This window comes from Nycticebus coucang, chromosome 9, assembly GCF_027406575.1.
Source record: "Nycticebus coucang isolate mNycCou1 chromosome 9, mNycCou1.pri, whole genome shotgun sequence".
Lineage (NCBI taxonomy): Eukaryota > Metazoa > Chordata > Mammalia > Primates > Lorisidae > Nycticebus > Nycticebus coucang.
In genome coordinates, this window is record NC_069788.1 from 104,689,784 (window position 1) to 104,711,463 (window position 21,680).

The 21,680-nt window shown below is 35.7% G+C and overlaps 1 protein-coding gene and 1 long non-coding RNA gene across 3 annotated transcripts in view; one reads left to right on the forward strand and one right to left on the reverse strand.

The window, feature by feature from the left end:
* Positions 1–19,755, forward strand: part of CEP128 (centrosomal protein 128) — a 428,651-nt gene extending 408,896 nt beyond the window's left edge. Inside the window, exons 25-27 of the mRNA XM_053602694.1 lie at positions 2,819–2,932; positions 11,246–11,354; positions 18,519–19,755. Coding sequence (XP_053458669.1) covers positions 2,819–2,932; positions 11,246–11,354; positions 18,519–18,580 — 285 coding nt within the window. The 3' untranslated portion in view covers positions 18,581–19,755. The remainder of the gene's footprint in view (positions 1–2,818; positions 2,933–11,245; positions 11,355–18,518) is intronic.
* The window catches only part of LOC128594150 (uncharacterized), an 86,280-nt gene that overhangs the window by 34,004 nt on the left and 30,596 nt on the right, over positions 1–21,680 (reverse strand). The window lies entirely within an intron of this gene.

The following is a 21,680-nucleotide window of genomic DNA, read 5'->3' on the forward strand; positions in this document are numbered from 1 at the left end:
TCTTCTTTCACATTGGCCTTAATATATAATTTATGTTATGTTTAGATTCTGTTTAAATCTAACATATTATTTGAGGATACGGTAGGTAGGAATATAGCCAAATCATGTCATTTTGGTTCATTGGAAGCAAGACTCTCAAGGTCTGCAGTATTGTAAAATTATCTCATTAAGCATCTTTTGGCGTTCCATTCCGAGTGAGATCCAAGGTTGAACTGACACATCCAAAAATCTAGACTATCACAAATACGAAACTAAATGTTTCAAGTGTATTTTACTAACGTGTTTACTCTTTCTTATGATTTGATTATATATTTGTGGCTTAAATTTCCATCAGAGATTATGAAACCAGTGTCCAAGATGATGTCAAGATGATGTAATCTCCCTTTACCTTCATTTAACCCCGTGAGATGGTGGGCGGTATATTATGCCCATATTCTTTCAACTGTTTTCTCTGTAGCTAACATAAGGTATCTTAAGTATATGAAGGGCAGGCAAGAGAAGGTTTAGGAAACAGGAAACACTTGGTCACTGTGAAGCAGAGGCCTGTTTTATAGCACCATAAAAATATAAAGTTTAACTTCTACTGACAAATCACTTTTTCCCCAGTTGTCTTCACTGGACAGAATATTCATACATATAATTTAACAGTTATATTCTCTACTGTTACCAAAGGGGGTTATTATTATTATTTTTTATCCTATGGGCTGACGATTATCTATAACATACATACTTACATACACATAAACTCACATATGAAGATGCCTAAATAGTAAGATTTAGACAGAGAATATTTTTCAAATTTCAGAATTGTGCCTCTCAATACATAAAAATTGAAATTATGTACACACTGTATGGCAAGCAGTGGCTAAATACTGTATGTTGCATGTTTTTCTAATCTTCAGATATGCCCTGTAGATGGACAGTATTTTCCCCCGTTTTATAGATGAGAACCCCAAAGCTTGGAGTGTGTTAAATTAGTTGGAAGTGGAATCTAATTCTGGGTACAAGAGCAGAGCCCATCTGCTGTGCCCTGCTGCCGTTATCTGGAATCTCATTCAGTGTGTACCCTAAATCCATTTGTGGTGTTAAAAAGGGTTGATTTAAATCCATTTAATAAAAATACTAGACATAAACCTAAATGAAAATGCATAAAGCCTTTACATTATTAGATGTAGATAATATCTACATCTAAACTTTATATAAATTGGTATGCTATGAACATAAATGCAATGGCCTACGTTCTGGTCATAGCTCATGCACCAGACAAAATCCCTAGTATCTCAGAGGCTACGTCCTCATCCATACAATGAGGGAATTAGGCAGTGTTGTCTCTATGGATCCTACCCAAACTAACATCATTAGCATACCAGTGAGAACATTTATTTTTTGGTAGTACTATAGCCTATGACTCTGAGCACAGACCTCATTTTATTTAGATAGGCTTGGCTTTATTCTTGTTTAAATGTAGTCATATTCTCTTTCTGTTTTTCTCTGTCTCGCTCACACTCTTTCACCTCATTTTGAAAGAAGTAGTTCAGCTATATAATCCCATATTTTAAACATGTATTTGTTTGTTTGTTTTTTTTGAGACAGAGTCTCACTATGTCACCATCGGTAGAGTGCTGTGGCATCACAGCTCACAGCAACCTCCAACTCTTGGGCTCAAGCGATTCTCCTAGCTCAGCCTTCCAAGTAGCTGGGACTACAGGTGCCCTCCACAATCCTCATCTATTTTTGGTTGCAGTTGTCATTGTTGTTTAGCCTGCCCAGGCTGGGTTTGAACCCGCCAGCCTTGGTGTATGTGGCTGGTGCTGTAACCACTGTGCTACAGACGCCAAGCCTTAAACATGTATTTGATAAGATAGAAAGAGAAGAGTGTTGGGTTCTAAGCCTACTCTGCCTCATTCTTAACTTCCCTAAACTCTAGTTTTTAGGGTATTTTATTTGTTTGTTTAATAAAAAATAAGAATTTGGAATTCTAATACCCCTTTCAGCTTGAGCATTTAATAAATTTAAGGTCCCTTGAGACTATCTGGGGCACTAAATCCCAGAGATGATTTTTTGTTTTTTACATTCCAAAATCATTTGCTCTCATTTTCTTCTAATTCCTTCCTAAATCAGAGTAGAAATGTCTAAATAATTGACCATAGTAACTGTTTGTCGTGTTCCTTCCTTTCCCAAGAAATGAAGGGGAAAACAAGAAAGAAAGAAAGGCCCTGGAACTTTTGGCTTCATTAATTTATTACCTGAAAAAAAAATTTTTTTTTTTTTTGCAGTTTTTGGCTGGGACTGGGTTTGAACCCACCACCTCCGGTATATGGGGCTGGCCTGGATCTTTTTTTCTTATAAGGGCAGAGGAAATATCCTTAATAAGTATAAGAATCTACATGATATAATAGTTAAAAATTAGGATGTTGTTTAAAGACAAATGAAGTAAAAGAGCATTAGTTTTAAAGGTAGCACTTTTTTAATAAGCATATTTTGGTATCAAGTATTATGTCAAAGGACACACCATCCAAAATTGACAGATATCATCAAAGACCATCCTTGGACAACTCATTGTTACCCGAATCTTGTTCTAAAGGATATTAATCATTTCAGATAGGCAGAGGGACTAGTCTTTAAAAGAATCTGAATGAGTAACGTGGGACCCATTTTATTTTTATGGTAGCCTCTACAGTGACAATTTTATTCTTTTTCTGTGATGGCATATGATTACCCTATATATTATTATTTACATATCAACACTTTCTTATCCTAATTTCAAGCACTGATTTTTCTTTCATTCACCTATTCAGAAGCTTTGTTGTTTTTCCAGGATACCCACAGTTCACCCCAGAGAATTGATGGGAGATGTTCTAAATACAGAGTTCAAAGAGATTCTCTTCACCATCACCAAGATGACACCAAGTACAGAAACAGAAGTTTCAAAGTAATGTTCTTTATGTACTTCTTTCGTCATTAAGCATTATTCATGTTTAAGGATACAGCCTCTTAAGCAGCCCCTGCAGCAAAAGAGAAGCTTTATCTTGTTATATGAAATAGATCTTCAGTTCTGTAGAAGCAGAGATCAAAAATCCAAAGACCATGCTTGTAACTTTTTGCCTTAAGTCTATGCCGTTGTTGCCTAACATGTTGCTTGTCTGTGGAAACTGATGCTGCTAGAGAAATCCTGAGCCAGTTAACCCCTGAGCCTTTGGCTGGTCCAAGACTTAGTGAGGTGGTTTCCCTGCCGTATGTATGAGTCCAGCTCCTGTCAGCACTGAAGTCTGCAGTAAATCAAGTAACGTGTTGTACTTTGTGAACTTTTGCCTTGCATTTCCGGTCTTTCTTTTCTATACTCATCCTTCAGCTTATGGTTCATTACCACGAAGCCAACACAGGTACTGGGAAGATTGGACCATATTGATAAAAATCACCCCATTCCCTAGAGCCTACCCCATATCCATCTGGAGTATGGGTGATTTTCAGTCCACTTGACCCTGAACAGCTCTTCTCCTGGAGCTGGGAATTCAGTAAGTTCACAGTTCCTTAGGACTAAATCCCACAGATAATTTTTTGGGCCAGGTGATTCTTTGCTGTAGAGGCTGTCTAGTGCATCGTGGGGTATTTAGTTACATTCCTAAACTCTACTCACGAGAAGCCAGTGGCATCTCAGCTTGTGACATCTACAGATGTCTCCACATTGCCAGAAGTCCCTTGGATGGCAAAATGCGCCCCCATTGAGAGTGCTGACCTAGACTGTCCATATGCAAATGTCAGTTTAAAAAAGAAGAAAAACTAAAGGCTCTCTGGCTTTTTTCTATTCTTACAAATTTTAATATGTATAATTTTTAAAAATTTGATTCTTAATATATATTGATAATCATTACATTGTATATGTTCACTTATTATGGCCAAATACATTTATTTCTAAGAAGCTGAATGTAATTGGATGGAAAGCTTGGTGGGTATAAAGACAGTGCTCCTTTCCATAAGCCCTCCGTGGCATCCTTAAAATGAACACTATACTGTCTCCATTCCAAACAAAAATTAGCACAGTTATGCCAAATTATTGATACTCTTACTACTGTGAAGAGGATATCCCGTGACTTTCTCCCTTTTTAACCTTTGTTTTTAATAAAGTGGTATATTGACTGTAGTAATGACCTTGTCTCATATGGCAGTTTTTAAATTCCTAAATCACCTCCCAACATTCTCATCAGGTCCCTATCTACTCAAGTATTTCTCCACCATTTAAAGAAGTGCCACTTATCCTAAACAGAAATGTAGGGTTTAGGCTACAGGAGCTAACAGTAACTGCCCAGCACTGAGCATGTGTTAGAACAGACCACCCGAAGTTGCTCTTTTTGTAGGTGTTGGCATGCCTTATGTCCATTATCAAATTTAATTATCACAACAATCCTGTCAAGTTGGCACCCTTATTTTTCCTCTTTTACCATTGAAGAAAGCAAGGTTATAACATTGTTTAATGGTTGAATCAGCATTGAAAGCTCACTCTACGCAACTCCTGTAATTTGTGTCCTTGACTGCCACGCTCTTAACAGTATAAACTTAGACATCATATGACTACTGTTTTCTAGAAGTCACCAAGTATACAACTGTATTTTTAATATATAAAAGTTAGTTTTTTGCAAAAATACATAAATGCCATACATGCCTCTTAATTCAGTGGAGGTCTAGTGCAGATGAAAGATTTAAAATACTATTTCCCAGTACAGATATATTTGGTATCAGGTGAAATCACTGCTGTCTAGTGGCACCCAAATTGCTATAAATCAATACAATTTCCCTAACAGCATATGGCAAAGCTATGAATGTTTAACATGTTCAAAAAGTAGCCTCATTGGGAGTTCTGTATAAAATTACATTTGCAGCTGAAGAGGAAATTAAGCCTAGTTCATAAGAGAGGCGATCATTTAGCAACATGAAAAATAAGTTTGAAAATTTTGCAAATAAATAGTGCAGGTATAGAATAGGATCACAAAGCACATTTTCTAGTGGCAAAGTTCCACATTTAATACCACTTAAACATTTTAAAACTGATGCATTTCAGTGTTCAATATACAGATTGTTCGCATATACATAGCAGATGCCTGGCCTGAAATCATGTAGTAATTTAATACAAAACTCACAGGAATATCTCAATTTGGTATTCATTGGAGTGGAAAATATGGGAACACATTTTTTTCCAATTGTAGATACCACTGGTCATTTGCTCATATGCCTTTTATATAAATGTTACTTACTGAGAGGGGAGACAGTGTCAAAAGAAGCATGCGCTTAGATGGGTAATGAGAAAGTTATGTTAATCATTTCTTATCTTCATGGGTAATCAAAAGAGCTACCTCTGGTTAATCATTGACATCCTGAAGAAAATGCTTCACATGACAGAAATTGAAACTCTTTAAACCAAGAGAGAAGGTACCCCCTTACTACATCGGTTTCAGAGGACATTATTTCAGCAACTGTTAACTTCCCCCACATTTTGTTAGGAAAATGTTAAAAAAAAAAGAAGGAAAGAAAAAAGGCATATTACAGGGATTTGAGTTCATTGGTTCTACTGAAAACTGTGGTTCCAGAAAATCAGTGCATATAAGATTGAGTTTAATGCAACAAACATACTGTATAGCTACCATACCGTGCAACACTATAGTACCGGGTGGGGTGGGTTGGGAGAGAGACGTATAAAGATGCAGAAAGCATGTTCTTCAAGGAGGGAATCATTACCTAGTCATCTTAATTCTGCCTCTTGTAATTGGAAGATACTCATGTTGTTGTTTTGTTTTGTTTTTTCCTAAATGCAACATTCAACAAACATTTATTGGGTTTTTACTGTAAACAAGGTATCCTGTATGAGGGGTTTAAGAGAATGTCATAAGAAAACCCATTATCAACCTTTAGGAATTTAAACACTTCATACAAACAATTGTAATGGAAAGGGGGAAGGAATAAATGCTATAAAGAGCAACTCCCCCTGCCCCCCGCTCATGGACCACATTAGGGGTCCAATAGAAAGGAAGATGTTCAAGAATCTTTTGAAAAGAGGTTGATGATGACCAAGTGCAGGGTAGTGTTTTGTCCACACCTCAGTTTGGAAGAGGGCTTCTGCTAGCATGTCAGTGGTGGCACTCTGACTGTATTACTGTTGACAGACATAACTGTTGCAATAGGAGAGTCGTGTTGGCAACTGGCTTCTCTCATCCTGTCGCTGTTGTAAGAAGGCAGGGAAACTTTACCCCACCACGCGGCTGGTGGAGGAAAGAGTTAGCAAGTCAGGATCTTTTTCAGTCCATCTAAGCTAGGGTTGCTCTTCTGTTTATTCCCGTGGCAATCACCAAGAATAAAATGATTGGATTTCTAGAAACCTGTCAAGATTTGAACAGGACCAATTGTGGGAGCATAGTGTAATATTGTATTAAGTTGACCAAGCTTACTGGAAAAACTCTGATGTGAAAATTTAGGTTTCAATTCAAAGCTGAACCGAACACATTTTCTCTGTCTTGGTAGACAACAGAAGCATTGCATGGCCTCTCATCAGGCCTAATTGGGTTTCTGCAGGACATAAGCATCCTTGCTGTCCAGCTGTTTCAAATAGAACAGAATGTTCAAAAGTCAGCCAGTAACACAGCATTGCTAATCTGAATTCACGGTGGAGCATGATTTGGTCCAAGAATCCCCATTTGTTACCTTTACTCATGCTAAATATATGGTTTTAATTAAAATTGGAATTTTTTGGTGAAAATCACAGAAGGCATGTTTTTCCTCATCCATCCTCCCCGGAAAAGAAAGTCATGATTTTTAACTTCTACTTGGAGAGTTAGCATGCAATTTTCTTTTCAAAGAAGCAGATGTTTTACAGGATAAGATGGCGTAGGTGAGGAAGCCTTGATAATGGCTTTCAGCAGAGTTTACAGAAAGCAGTGTTTGCCAAAGTTCTCTGTCATATTTGTTCAGCATAAGCATGTGTGTGATATAGCTACATGTTTTGCTCCAGGAAGTCATTTCTCCCTCATTGAATCTCTGTGATTTGTTTATATCTTGCTCCCAGCAATTAATGGCCGTTAGCACAGTCTCTCTCAAGTCAGCTATTTCTGCACATACCTTAAAACTTCTACAACAGTAGATTCTAAAGTATGCTGTGCAACTCAAGATTGTAGGTGATGCATAAATATTTTTATTTTAATGACTATTAAAATATATCACTAGCGTATTATTCATGTGATTTTAAAGATACTGCTTGGAAATAGCAGTGGCAACCATGGGAGGACTTGAGAGAGCTTCAACCTTATAATACCCCAGTTATCTCATTGATAACCACTCTTCCTCATGCTTGGGTAAGGAATCATATGTAAACTGCTATGCAGATACAGACAGCTCTGTGCTTCTCTCAGTCCCAAGCAATTTGCCATCCTTAAAGCTTCTCGTCTCTAGAAATTAAGGGCACTTAATTTTTAAGTAAAAATAAAGAAAATGGTAGTATTTCATGAGTGAATATTGCAGTCTGAGAGATGCTGTTCTGCTGGAATGTATGGCCTTTGAATGCAGGTGCTGTCTGCCTCATCTTTGATTCCAGAATATATAGTGAGTGTATGTATGTGTTAAATTGGTGATTTTAAAAACTTTAAAAAAAAATTCTTTTTAGTTTCAGCCTTTCTGAGATTCTAACAAAGATTTAGTTGCTATTTTTCCAGTAATGCTTATATGACACATCTAAAACCTTGTAGGCAATCAAATCATGCTAAAATCTGAAGAGATTTTTATTCTTTTGAAGTGATAAAGACTAACCTTCCAGCTATAATATTTAATTATTTGATTTTATCTTGTTCTTTAAAAGTTAGACAAAAGCTTGCCAATTGAATTGGTTTTTCTTTGCTATAAAATCTAAAAAGTATAATGCATCAAAAGTGCTTATTCAGAAATCAACATGGGTACATAAATGAACATATTAATATTTTAACTTACAAGAGCCTTTACTCTACCAAACCCAGATTCCTTAACAAACCACATGATTTCAACCTTCTGAATAATTTACTCAACAGGAATATTAGGAAAGGAAAGATTGTGAAGAAATTCACCCATAGAGTCCATTTTTAATAATCCCAAATTCAAAATTCTAGGTTCTAAAAGCATGAGAAATACCAGTTAAATTTCTTATTAGTAACTAACAAACATGCCATAATATAATTATTAAAACAATGATTGTTTCCTTTAAAACAGTTGCTTTTAGAGAAAAAGCATTGATTCCAATAAGACACCATCATTAAAATATCTTTGCATCTCTGCCTTTATTACTTAAATCAGTGGCACATTCTCTAGACTGTGTTTGTTTATGATAAGTTTTTATCCTCTGTGAGTAGATTTGGTTTCTGAAAATAGACAAAAGTCATGTGGAGCCCCATCTGAACTAGGTTAAAAAAAAATTGAGTAAAACCTTTTTCATTAGTGATTCACTAGAAATATTAAATTTTACACAATAAAATATAAATTACGTAAGGATAAATGTATCAGCACTACTATAAAAACTGCTCTAGGAGCTTCAAATGGCCTTGTCTAACAGTATTTTCATTAGTCTGTTAATGTGGTAGTGTTGTTTTGAGATTATCATCTGGTTGCATCAATTTGGATTTCATGTGGTAAAAACAATTTGCAGAGTTAGAAGTGCTGGTTGTTTATTGGTTCTGTCCAGATAGATTAGAATAATAAAATCTAAGAGGACTTAGCCATGATCAGGTCCAGCCCCCTAATTTTTTCACATGAAGAAACTGAGAATGTGAGAGTAGCAGTCTTCTTCCCAGCTTCCATAGCAAATTTTAACTTCTACATTTTTGCCAAGAAATGATATACGTGATCAATTATTGAGTTCCTTATTGCAGATGGCACTGTGTCAAACTGTGGAGTATTTGGATGAGGGATGGAAAGATAGACAGATAGATAGAAGCAATCAAAAACTCACCCTCCTGGAAATTAAAATCTAAAATGGCCCCGATTGACTTCAAAATTGAAGTAAAGTTTAATGAGGAAGAGATTAAGCTTTCCTGATTACTAGTGGAAAACTGGGAAATCAAAGTGGGGCAGAAATGCAGGGACAGTGCATTGTTAGGTTAGAGACAAATTCAGGCAGATATTTCTGCCACAGCTTCAGAAATGCATACATGTTTACATGTTTCTTCCTTCTCTCCAGAGGAGTAGTTGGATAAATTAAAATTTGAAAAGATTAAATGTATCATTTGTCTAATAAACTTTGAACTTATAGTATTCCTGAGAGAAAAATACATGACATCATTAAATATTAATCACTAGAGATCTGGTTAGCGAAGAAATGTAGTTAGGTTGGAACAGCTTTTAAGAAACCAATTACAATGTGGTTATTAAAAAAAAAAAAAGTGGACGAAGCCCAGGGAAAATATTAGAAAATGCAAGTCCTTTCACCCGATGGAATTTTTGTAGAGAATTCTGGCTAACGACCTAGTTGGGACAAGAAAGCAATGAAAATAGGCCCTTGTGCGAAGGATACGCTAACAGGCAAAAACTGGGATTATGAAAATTGCAAAGAAACTTCCTTTTTAACAAATATTTTCTTTTTAATATTTTCTTTCTCCTCTCCTCTCCTCTCCTCCCCTCCCCTCCCCTCCCCTCCTTTCTCTTCTCTTCCTTCCCCTTCCTGTTCCCTTTCTCTTTTCTTTCGATAAGATCTCACTATATTGCTCAGGCTGTTCTCAAATTCCTGGCCTTAAACATTCTTCCCACCTCGGCCTTCCAAAGGATTACAGATATGGGCCATCACACTGGCCTTTTTGACCTTTCTTTTTCACTTACATACAATGTATGTAACAAATAAATAAAATATAAAATTGGCACTTGGTGCAGAGAATGTCGGCTAATTCATCAGATAGTCATATCATGAGGCCTTACTCTATGTGAGGAATCTACAAGGTCATTCCCTGACTACCCTCTCTTTCCTTCCTCCTTACCTTTCACTTTCCTGTCCTCTACCCATAAGTTTTCACCTGCCTCATTCATGATTCATACTCAGCATTCAAATATTGTCTTAAGTATCACCTCCCAGAATGGCCTTCTCTGGTTCTCAAATCTAACTTTGGCTCTTCCTGGCTTCCTGTTCTTGTAGCACTTACTATGGTTTTTAATTACATCAGGCATTGTATAATTTATTTAATGTCTTTCTTTTCTGCAGGTCCTAATGTTTTCTGACCGTATACTCCAATCTCTTCTTTTCTCTTTGCCTAGCACATAGTAGATGTTCAGTTGTTGAATGGATGAATGAATAAGTGAAAGAAGTATAATAATTATACAACATTCATGCAAAAAAGTGCAATTTTACTATTTATCAAAGAAAAGTATATGTATATTAAAGCACCTTTTTAATTAGTAAAATCATTTAAAGTTATGCTTATTTTTCAGGTAAGGTTTGGGGAGAAGGACACATTCGTACAATACATGAGGAGATGAACCTTTCCTATGTTCACTTTTGTTTATGTATTAAATATTTGTTAAATGAGTAAGAGGATTAATATAATCATTACAGAAAGCAGTCTAGCTAAATGTATTTAAAACATCAAATTGTTCTTATTGACCCAGTATTTCCACCTAAGAATTTGTCATAAAGAATAATCCTAAATATGGAAAAGGTTATATATTTAAAGATACTTTTTATAGTGTTATTTATAGCAGCAAAACCTAGAAACCACCTAAATCCAAGTATAATAATGCCGAGTAAAGGATAGTCTATCCACTATAGCATATGAGTAACCCCATAAGCCAAAGATTAATAATTTAATGACTTAAAAAATGTGTATAGTATAAATGTAAATAAATGAACAACACAAAGTTTTATAACTATGTTCATGAATCCTGTCCTTGGGGGGAAAAAAAGACTGGAAAGAAATATGTCATGCTGCTATGGCAATGGGTGATTTCTTTCTTTTTTCTTATACTTTTTAATATGTACATATTTTATTTTTTGCTAGGATTACAATTGTATTAAACTGTCCGTGTGTAACGTAGCTTGTGTGTTAAGATTTAATTTCATCCATGGTGAAAACTCAACTATAACTCTGACTTACCTAACAAATGCAAACAGTGTAAACTAATCATGTGTACCCTTGTATTAATTTTAAAAAATACATAAATTACATTTGTAAAAAAAATTTTTTTTTTTAAGATTTAATTGCAGTTTCAGCACATTTACAATCATTGACCTGAAATGCCATACTTTCTTTCTTAGGATGGTAGAACCTTTACCGAAGGTTCCCACACTCGTGAGTTAGATCTCTCATCCTCTTGGCTGGATCAAAGCCGCTTCCTGTCTAGTCCACAATTTTCACACTTGAACTGTAAGTAATGAAGTCCTGAACCAGTTTTTAAATTAGATTTAAGAAAATACAGCACACAGAAAAAAGAAAGTTTGAGGCCAGTGGCATGATATTAATAGTCATGTTATAAGTCTAAGAAAATTCTCATTGTGAATTATACAAATAATGCCCAAGTATATTTATAATATTATGAAATTTACTAAAAAATGTATGGAATCCCATCATTTTAGATCTTACACTTATCAGGAAAACTAAAACTATGCTGCCCAAAGTAAAAATCTTAATTAGGCAAATTTTTTATTTGGAGATTTCTAGTAACTATGGATGAAGTGAGTAAAGGAAGTTATAATAAAATGCAAATAATCAAAAAGTAGAAAATTTTTGCATATAACTGCTCAGAAATATGTAGTCTTACGCAAAGAATAAAGATACGTACTAGATTTCAGTGTGTGCATGTTGTATAAACCTTGATGTCACCAAAGTATCAACAAGGTGTGGGTCCATTGGCCCAGGATGCCATGTCCCACCATCAGTCCCCTCCTTTCCCTGATGTATTTGTTCTGCACGTTTCAGCTTGTATATAAGGTCCTCATAGAGGCTTTAGAATATACAGTTTTAAATGTGGTCTCTGTCATGAGGACCCACAATGTCCTATGTAATTTTCCTTTAAAACCTTCTTCAGAATGACAATTACAGAGTTATTTGTTGTTTTTTAATTTTTTTTACATATACATGTGTTTATTAGGTTTCCATTTTTTGCCGTCACAAAATTAAAGAGACTTAAAATTTAATAACAATAACAATGTTTAAGATAAGGACTAGAAACAAAAACCTCGTAAAGAATGAACGAAGATAAATACATTCAGAAAAGAAATCAGAGAATTGCAGCATCGAAATATTAAGAAATAATAATAATAATAATGTTATTTGTTATTTGAATGTTTTTTTTTTGTTCACTAATTCTTCTCTCCACCAAAGAGTGAACTCTGGGAGGGCAGAAGTGATGCCTGTTATGTTCACCACTGTTTCCTCAGCACTCTACATAGCACTTGGCACATATACTCATTAATATTCAATGAATATTAGAAGAATGTATATATGCATGTTTTTAAATTCCCCCCCCCCTTTTTTTTTTTACTATTGGAATTCAAATATTACTTAATGGATCTTTGTTTAGATGATAATTTAGGTCTTCAGCTTACCATGGGCCTGGAGGGTTACACTTTAAATTGATAATTCTGTCATTTAAAATAGCTAGATTGGTATAAAATAAAATACTAAAATAAGCCACAAGGAACTAGGTCAAATCCAAAGTTGTCAAGTCCCATTTTTGCTGATTTATATTCATGGATTCATTGAATAAATATTTATTAGTTTCTGATAAATGTTTTAGTTTTCATTATTTCATGATTATTTTATTTCAAATGCTAAGCATTTTCTCTTTCCTGTCTTAATCATTTTACGAAGTGATTTTGTATCTGCATAAACACTCTGCTATTCTAATCTGGCAGGCACCCTTCAATATGGATCATATGTCAATTTGGTTATGGCACTTCAGAATCTAAATTACACATTGGCCAAATATTTTGTTCATTATAAGCAATAGAATATTTTCCCCAGGTCTGTTTAATATAAATAAACATGGAGGAGGAGGATTAAGGACTAAGTACCATCAAATATCAGGGTATCCTACTCAGTAAGAGCCATGATATGTGCACAGAAGTCTTCATTCCATTGCAATTCAATTTTGCCATATGACCTACATAAGGTATCCAGAAGGAAGTTGTTTGAAGGCATTAAATGGAAAAGATCAAGATTTTTAGAATTAAATTTATTAATAATGTTGTCATAAGCAGTGAAAAAAACTGTATTTAGCTTTCTATTCTAGAATTTCATGACTAGCTACAATCATTTCTACGATCAAGAAGTATTTCTCACAGGCAGCCATAGGTGTCTATATAAATACGTTGGCTCAGAAGGAAATAAAGTTAAATAAGAGTAGGAAAAAAATATCACTGAGATATTTTGACTGAGAAAACACTTATTATAGTTTATATTATAAAATCTGATGGAAAAACTGAGCTCCAAAAGTATAACTATTCAATTTATTATTTAATTTATTGATTAATTCATAGCCTTATGTTTTGCCATTCTTGTTTACAAATTTGTTTTAGAATTTTTTTCTCAGGCCTATCCCTGTATTTTTAAGAATACTTTTTGAAATTTAGTCTTAGCTATTTTGTCATTAATTAGTTTCAAGTAACTGAATTAAACTGATTTCTAAAAGTCATATTTATTCTTGTTTGCTTTTCTGATGAGTCTTGAGTTTTCTATATACTTTTACTAATGGGGTATATTAGAAGTGGGAAAAATTAGGATCCCCTTAAATACTTCTTTATTTTTCTGGCATAGTTTCAGCTTTGTTATAGAAATTTTCCTGTAATTTTTCTTTCATACCCCTTTAAACTTCTAAAATTAAAAAGAACAGCTATTAAGACCAACAAAGACAAAATCAGAATCTATAGTAAATGGACAATACAGGGAAGAGATGTTTTTAAAAATATTATTAATACCCTCAGATCAGAAAAAAATATTACGTCCATTAACTTTAATAAGAGCAAGATGCTATGAAAATGGAACACAGAATAAGAGGTTTTATTTATTGTATGATTGCCATAAAGAAAACAAAACCAGAAAGTTAGAAAACAAAGTTGAAAAAGCTACAAAGAAAGGAGAAGAAAAAGAAAAAGAATGAGACAATAGAGAGAACAGATAAGATTCTTAGGAAGTCAGTTCAGGAGGGACAATTAATGAGAGTCTTAGAATGAGAAAACACATCAAACGCAAGGCCAGGAGTGGCCGGGTGAAAAGGTCCCACCCAACAAGCACCTGTCAGCCTGTCTTGATACTCAGGTTTCCCAGATCTTATATATTCCTCTTTCTTGTTTTGCTTCATTCTTTAATATGAGCACATCACAGAAAGGAAGGTAAATATTTTCAGTCTTACATTTCTAAAAATAGACTTCCATTCACTATTGACCGAGACTTCAGCTAGCTATAAAATTCTAAGTTGGAAATGATTTTCCTTCTGAAGTCATTGAACAGTTATCCTCCAAACCCAATTTTGTTGTAGGAAAAAATCATAGGTAGATAGGTACAGACTCTCATTCCTCTGAAGTCATCCTCTCCACCCACCCCTTACCCTACACCTTTCCAACATGTGTCCCTGGACACTTTGGGGATCTTCTCTTTACCCTTAATGAGTTTGTGATATCATGCCCCCTGTGGGTCTTCTTTTATTTATTTTTCTAGCTACTTGTTGAGTGGGCCTTTTTAATCTCGACATTCACATTCTTTACTTCTGCCACACTAAAAAAAGAATGGAGAGAGATTCAGTGAGAAAATCTTTAGGAAACGAGCAAAAAACTGATGGATTATCTGATACACTTGAGCACCCGGGGAAAAATAAAGACCACTAATAGACATACGGCAGATGTAATTGAGTAATCAGAAATAATTAAGGTGGTCACAGAGAAAGAGCAAATAAAAAATAAAATAAAAACAAGGGTCAGTTAATTAAAAAATGAACAAGAAACATTGTCATAGTGTACCTGTTAGGTTTGTGTGCGCCGTATTTACATGGTCATAAGAACATAACCACTCACTACTGACATAACGCAATGTTCAGAAGTAACTAGATCCGGAGGACAGGTGAGGAGAAGTAGGTAGGTATAGATGATGTCGAAAAATGATAAATCAGAAAATAGCAATTTAGGCCTTAACCTATAAATAAATACGGGAAATAAAGCTGAAAGAGTCGATTGTGCCTCTGGGCAGTAGGATTATGGGACTGAAGGGGTGGATAAGAGACTGGGTTTTCTGTGTAACCCTTTGGTACTATTTGATATGTACATGTACACTTTGGCTAAAAGTTATTGTTATAGAGATAAATGCTAGTGATAAAACCCAGCTATTGTCTCTGACCACCAAAAGCCCAATTTTCTTGTTAATTTCCAAATGGAACATAAACTGAGGTTTGGAGTTTAGGGTGATTTAGACCTGTGCAGAGACTTGGGGAGTAGATAATCATGGGTCCTTGGGCAGACATGAGTTCCTGGACCCACAGGACAGGCAGCTTTCTACTCAAGTTGAGATTTGTACTGAATAAGGCCTTTTTGCCTAAGCTGGAGATGCTAAGGCATTCATTCTGCTGACTTAGGTGCCCTGTCAAACTGTGACCAAACTAAAGCATAGAGTCACTGACCATGGAAAAAACAAAGGAAATGGGAAAATACTGCATAATTTGTGGTCTCTGACATGATCCAGCATTAATGAAAGTTTGTTTTAAGAAGTAATTTATGTCAGCTTTGTGTAGTTCAGGTCAATTCAAGAAAAGGTAGATTCCTTCTGCCAGGACGAAGGGAAGAAATGTATAAATTGTAAGTTTATATTACCATTGGAAATAGGAACACAGAAATCCATTATTTAACACCATGACCACTACCAAATTTATCCTGGCTGGCTAGAAATTATGGCCATGAGTCAGGATACTCTTTTAGAAGACTTGGATTCCATTACCTTCGGCCTGTAGACAGTGGGGGCTTAGTCAAAGAGAAGCATAATGTCAGCTTTTGAAGCTGTCATTTTCATTTTTTTTAAGTAGCATCTGACCACTTGTCTCCATGTATAGTTCTTTTTTGACTAAAGGAACACAGCTATATGAAGGGTCATTACTCCTGAGGTTGGAACAAGATGAGCCTTGAGTAAAGTGTGTAGTCATCTGATGACTTACAGAAATCTCCAGTCTTTTGCCACTAAAATGCTTAATTTTTGTGGAGTTGGTGTCTTCAAACCAAATTTTAAAAAATAAATGCTGATTGCAAATTTTCTACAAATCCAAAATGGCTCTGAAAAAATGTGTATTCAAATAAATAAACCTGAAAAGAAAGGTCTGTCCTTTTTCAGGGGGAAATCATGTTATCTAGGGATTATTATAGAAGTTGGAAATGAATCTTATGTACTATTTTAACTTGATATTCTTAGAAAAGCAAATTAATAAAAGTTGCTTAAAAAAACTATTTCACTTCTTTACCTCGGTTTACATTGCTATAAAAAGAAAAGTTGGTATTCTCAATTTGTGTTTTGAGGTGCTTCTAGTTGGAATTTAAGTCCCATGGATGAAAGATTATTTATCCACAGCAAGAATAGCCTAGTAGATCTACTTGCATGTTATACTCCCAGGTCCACCCGGCTCACTGTGACTATACACCCCACCTGTAGTCTCTCCTCAAACGTGTAGGGTCAAATGCCAAAGATTCATGGCAATCAAAACCTGGGGTACTGACAAGGTAAGAAAAATTGTTTCTTGTTCATTGAAGGATTTAATCCCAGGAAAGCATACTTTTTCTGTCTCTCTCATTTTATAGGTTTATTTTATGTGACTGTGTTTGAGGTATTTTTCACTGAGTTTTTGTTTGTTTGTTTGTTTTGAAACAGTCTCACTCTGTTGCCCTGGGTAGAGTGCCATGGCATCATAGTTCACAGGAACCTCAAACTCTTGGGCTCAAGCAGTCTGCTTGCCTCAGCTTCCCAAGTAGCTGGAAGTACAGGTGCCCGCCAAGGCGCCTGGCTAATTTTTCTATTTTTAGTAGGGATGGGGTCTTGCTCTTGCTCAGGCTGGTCTCAAACTCCTAAGCTCAGATAAACCACCTACCTTGGCCTCCCGGAGTCCTAGGTTTACTGGCATGAGCCATTGTGCCTGGCCGAACTACTTTTAAATAGCCAAGTTCTGATTATTGCAATTTAACAAGGCACTCACTCTCTAGAAAGCAGTTATAAAATTCTCAGTTGACTATCTTTTAACTTAATGTTTATTAAGAGGCTATGTACCATGCTCTGTGTTCGTTTCTGGAGGAGACAGTAGTGAACAAGACAGGCAAGGTTGCCTCCTCTCATGGAAAAACAGGTGGTATTAAGCAAACAAATAATTTTCTCGCTAGACGAAACACCACAACCAGAATTTTCTTTCTAAAAAGTAAATCAGATTGCCACTCTCCTGCAGAACCCTCTCAGTCCCACCACTTCACAGCTTGGAGCTGTAAAAGTGAGATGATAGAGGGTATGGCACAGGACGACTCCTTTAGATTGATGATCGGGAGATGCCCCTCTGAAGATGTTACAACTGAGCCAAACCTAAACAGCAACAAGAACCAGCTGAGTCAAAACTGGGTAGGAAGAGCTTCCTGACAGTGGTAGCAGAAAGTGCAAAGGCCCCAGGGAAGAAAGGGACATGGTCAGCTAGAGAGGTGGGCTGCCGAGCAAGTGAGCAAATAAGCTGACAGAGTGTTTGGATATTATTCTAAGTTCACTGGCTGTGAGGCCGTGGGACTGAGAGGGTTCTGCAGGACAGTGGCAATCTGATTTACTTTTTAGAAAGAAAATTCTGGTTGTGGTGTTTCATCTAGTGAGGGAACAAGACGAAAACTGGATGGGAGAAAATGGCGACCTAGGCTGGGGCAATAGTAATGGAGGTGGTGCAAATTAGGACTCAGGTGAAACTGGATGTTAGAATTATCAGACCTTATGCTTCAATAGAGTGGATGGACCAGGCAGAACAAAGGATGAGAGGTACCAGGAAAACTGGGCGTATGGCTGTGTCTGTATCATTTTCTACGTGGAGAAGAGTAAGGAACGTGCTGGCATCAGAGAGTAGAAATCATGAGGGAAGATTTCACGTAGGCAATGGGATCTAGGTGTCGAGAGAGCAGAAGACAAGGAAGAGGAAGTAGAAAAACAGCAAAGTCAGATTCCAGATTCATTCTCAGTAGACTAGAGGAGGTGACAAACAGGACTCCATATAAAGGAGGCCCTTCAGATTTCTCCCTCCCTGTGGGTGAGGGGTGTGGTTATATCATTGTATTCCAGCAAAGCACACACATTCCATTCTGAGTACTCTTCAAATTAAAAGAAAAAAAAAATTTAAATCATATGAATATGTGACTTTGGAAATGTAGTAACTTGAGTGTACTTATTCTTACGTTGAAGGTTTGTTAGTCCTATAAAGCTTAATTAAAGAAAACCTCCTGTAATACCATGATTTATTAACTACCCTCTGCAAAATTAGTTTGTTAGCCCAGGATTTATATTCACTCAGGTTTATTTTTCTCTTTCCTCTCACCTCGCCAGCATTTACCAAAAGAACTGTCACTTCAGATTCAGCTTCAATCAAGGAGGATACCTCAAGTTGACCAATGAATGGAACAAGTCCACAGTCCAAACAAGAGGAATATGAGAGCTAAAAAAGCAAAATCAGTTACTTTACATGAGTGTTTTACAAATAATAACATCTAGTCCTGCAGCCATTTGGTCCAGATCATCTAACAGACATACCTGCAGTTTTAGCTCTTCGAGATTGCCAAGCATCGCCTAAAATGACAATACAGTTGGTCTTTATAATTGATATTAGTTAAATGAATCCAAATAATATCAGCTCGTGAATGATATGCAGCTAATTTATTGGCAACTTATACTAGCACAGGAAGAGTGATATTCAAGTATAGTCAGCCACATATTCCTGACCAAAATTTGGATTTATGATTGAGGCCTTTCAAAAATTACTGGCTAAAGGAAGAGGAAAATGAGATCCCCTTGAGGCAGAAGTTGCCAGCACTTTAGATTCAGGGAGCATTTGTATACAATTGATTTTTTTTTTTAATGCTTTCTCCCTAATAAATTATCATGTGTTATAACATGTCATGGAGATATGCATTTGTAATATTAGACAGTCCACATTATAAATGCTCAGGATTGTTACATCCATCATCTCAGCAGTCTGTTACTACATGCAGTAGTTTAGAATTATTTCCAATCATCCATTTTTAATAGCAATAAAGAATTTATGAACAATATCTGAATTGTAAAGCACTATAAAGAATTCATAGCACAATTTATTTATTTGCCTTTAGGTGGCCAAATATCCCCTTATAATGACTTTGGTCATAATCTGGACCATCTTTGGTTTTCTATGACCAAACTTCACAGCAACAAGCTCCTGTGCTCAGAGGATTTGCTCTGCAAGAGTTCTTGTGTAATTTGGTACTGTCTGCTGCCAGCATCCCACCTTTTCTCAACATCTCTGTGTTTTTAAGAACTTACTCCCTTTACATGCTAATCTACCAGTGGAGAAAGATTTATATTAAATGCTAAAGAATGGTAAACTTCCAGGAACTAAATCCTATTGGGTCCATTGTGGGAAGTTTCCATGCGGAGACAAGGACAATAAAGCAATACCTTGGTAATGTACATTTTATTTTGTGTTTGTCAAAGTATATTTGTTAATTTTTTCACATTTCATAAAGGTGCTTCTGTTTACACTCAAGATCTGTTTTCCTAACTTGCCATATTTGAAGGTACAGAAGAAAAAATGACATTCTCTTTCTATGAACTCAAATGAAACTTTACTAGAATGCATGGGTATATTTCATATTGAAAAATTGTGTAATGTGAGCTATTTAATCCCTGAGAGCATAGCCCTGTATTTTATCATTTATTCATCCTCAACCCCCTTCCTTTTGTTTGAAGTTCCTACTATACACCAGGTCATTGTGTGAGGAGGAAAAAAAGAGATATAAAAACAGGCATGCAAGTTCCAACCTTTGTTTGGCATTAGGAATTATATTAAAAAAAAAAAAAAAGAAAGAAAGATGATGTGTTCAGGCTAGCTGTTAGCTGAAGAAATTCTGAATTAAACGGAATTAAGTAACATTAAAGAAGTTTGATTTTCTTTCACCTAACGTAAGGACTTCCCACGCTAATGTGCTGATGAGCACTGTGAGGTTCTAGTAGGAGCACCCCTGTGAAGGAGCAGCTCACAGTCCTCATGGTCCATATAACCTATGTCACCCTATGATAATATTTAGCGTATTGAGAAATTATTTCCATTGATGTTTTAACATTACCATAATTTTTTTTTTTACTCCTTGGACCTGAATAACTAACGTGGGGGTGGGGGGGGGATAAAATAAACAAGTTTTACTTAAATCCTAAGGATAAAAGTTAAATCGTTTTTCCCTTTATGTGTTACTAAGGGACTTCCGCCCATTCTGTTTAGTAGAAATTGATCTAAACTCTTATTAATCCATCTGTAGTCATTAAAGAAAAATTATACCGGGCCAGTTAGACCCAGAAGTTTAAGGTAACCGAAACTATTTACTTAGAAAATCCTTGAAAACATATTAGCTTGTGATTTTACAAAAGAATGGAGACAATTCTTGTCAAAGACCTTTTTAAATCTGAGAAAAAAAAAAAAGTGACTATATCATGTTATTGAATGCCCTGTGCTACTATTGGATGAATGAAGGTGTCTGGCTTTAAATACAGAACACACAAGAACTTCAAAGGTAAAGTCAATTTTTTGTGAGAAACAATTTTGTCAAAATTCCTTTGCCCTCTGTTTATATGGAATTAAGTCCAAGGACCTGTCTCCTCTGAGGATTTTTTCCTATCTCTTTCAGTTACCATAACCTTGAGTTGGGAATCAAAAAGAATGCTAAGGAAACACTAATAGCTTGATTTATACGTTTCACAGCCAAACAACTTCTATTCCTGTCCTCGCCCCTCTGGGGCCCCATGATATGAGGCCCCACATGATATGGGGGCCCCATTGAGTTGTAGCTGGTCCACCATATTGCTTGTAGCTCTGGGACCCTGAAAAGTATAAACCTTATTCTGCAATAACCCTGGTCCAAGACTTAATTTGAAGATTGACCTTTTTGGTTTAATAATTTTGATTCTTCTGGCCATCTTTCTCCCTAAGCACACTGAACTTTCATTGAAGTTGCTCAAGGCCACAGACAGGAGAAACACAGCTGGGAGAATCTGGCTGGATGTTTTTCCCTTTGGCTAAGTCATATTATTTCCTTGACTAATGTCTGACTTGAAGGTTGAAAACCAATTGGTTATATAACATTTTATGCACCCAGCTTCCCAGAACTTCTTGCTTTACTTCTTATTGTTACAGTATAACTACTCAAAAAGAGATAAAATCCATAGCTTAATAAAATAGTATTCATGTAGCAGTTACATTTAAATGTTACATATGTCGGAAGTAACTTAACTCCTACCTACTTAACTAAGAAAACAATTAAAGCTAATTTTCTTCTACTTTTTCCTTTCAAGTATGATAAATGCATTTTTTTTTAAATTTTGAATCTCAGTTCAGTGGTATACAGAGTCATAGTAATTGTTACATGTTCTCTGTCTAGTCTGTATTGACGTGTATAGTTAAATAACAAATAGTGTTTTAAGTGGGACCAAATTCTTACATATAATGAGATGGTAGGAAGGGAT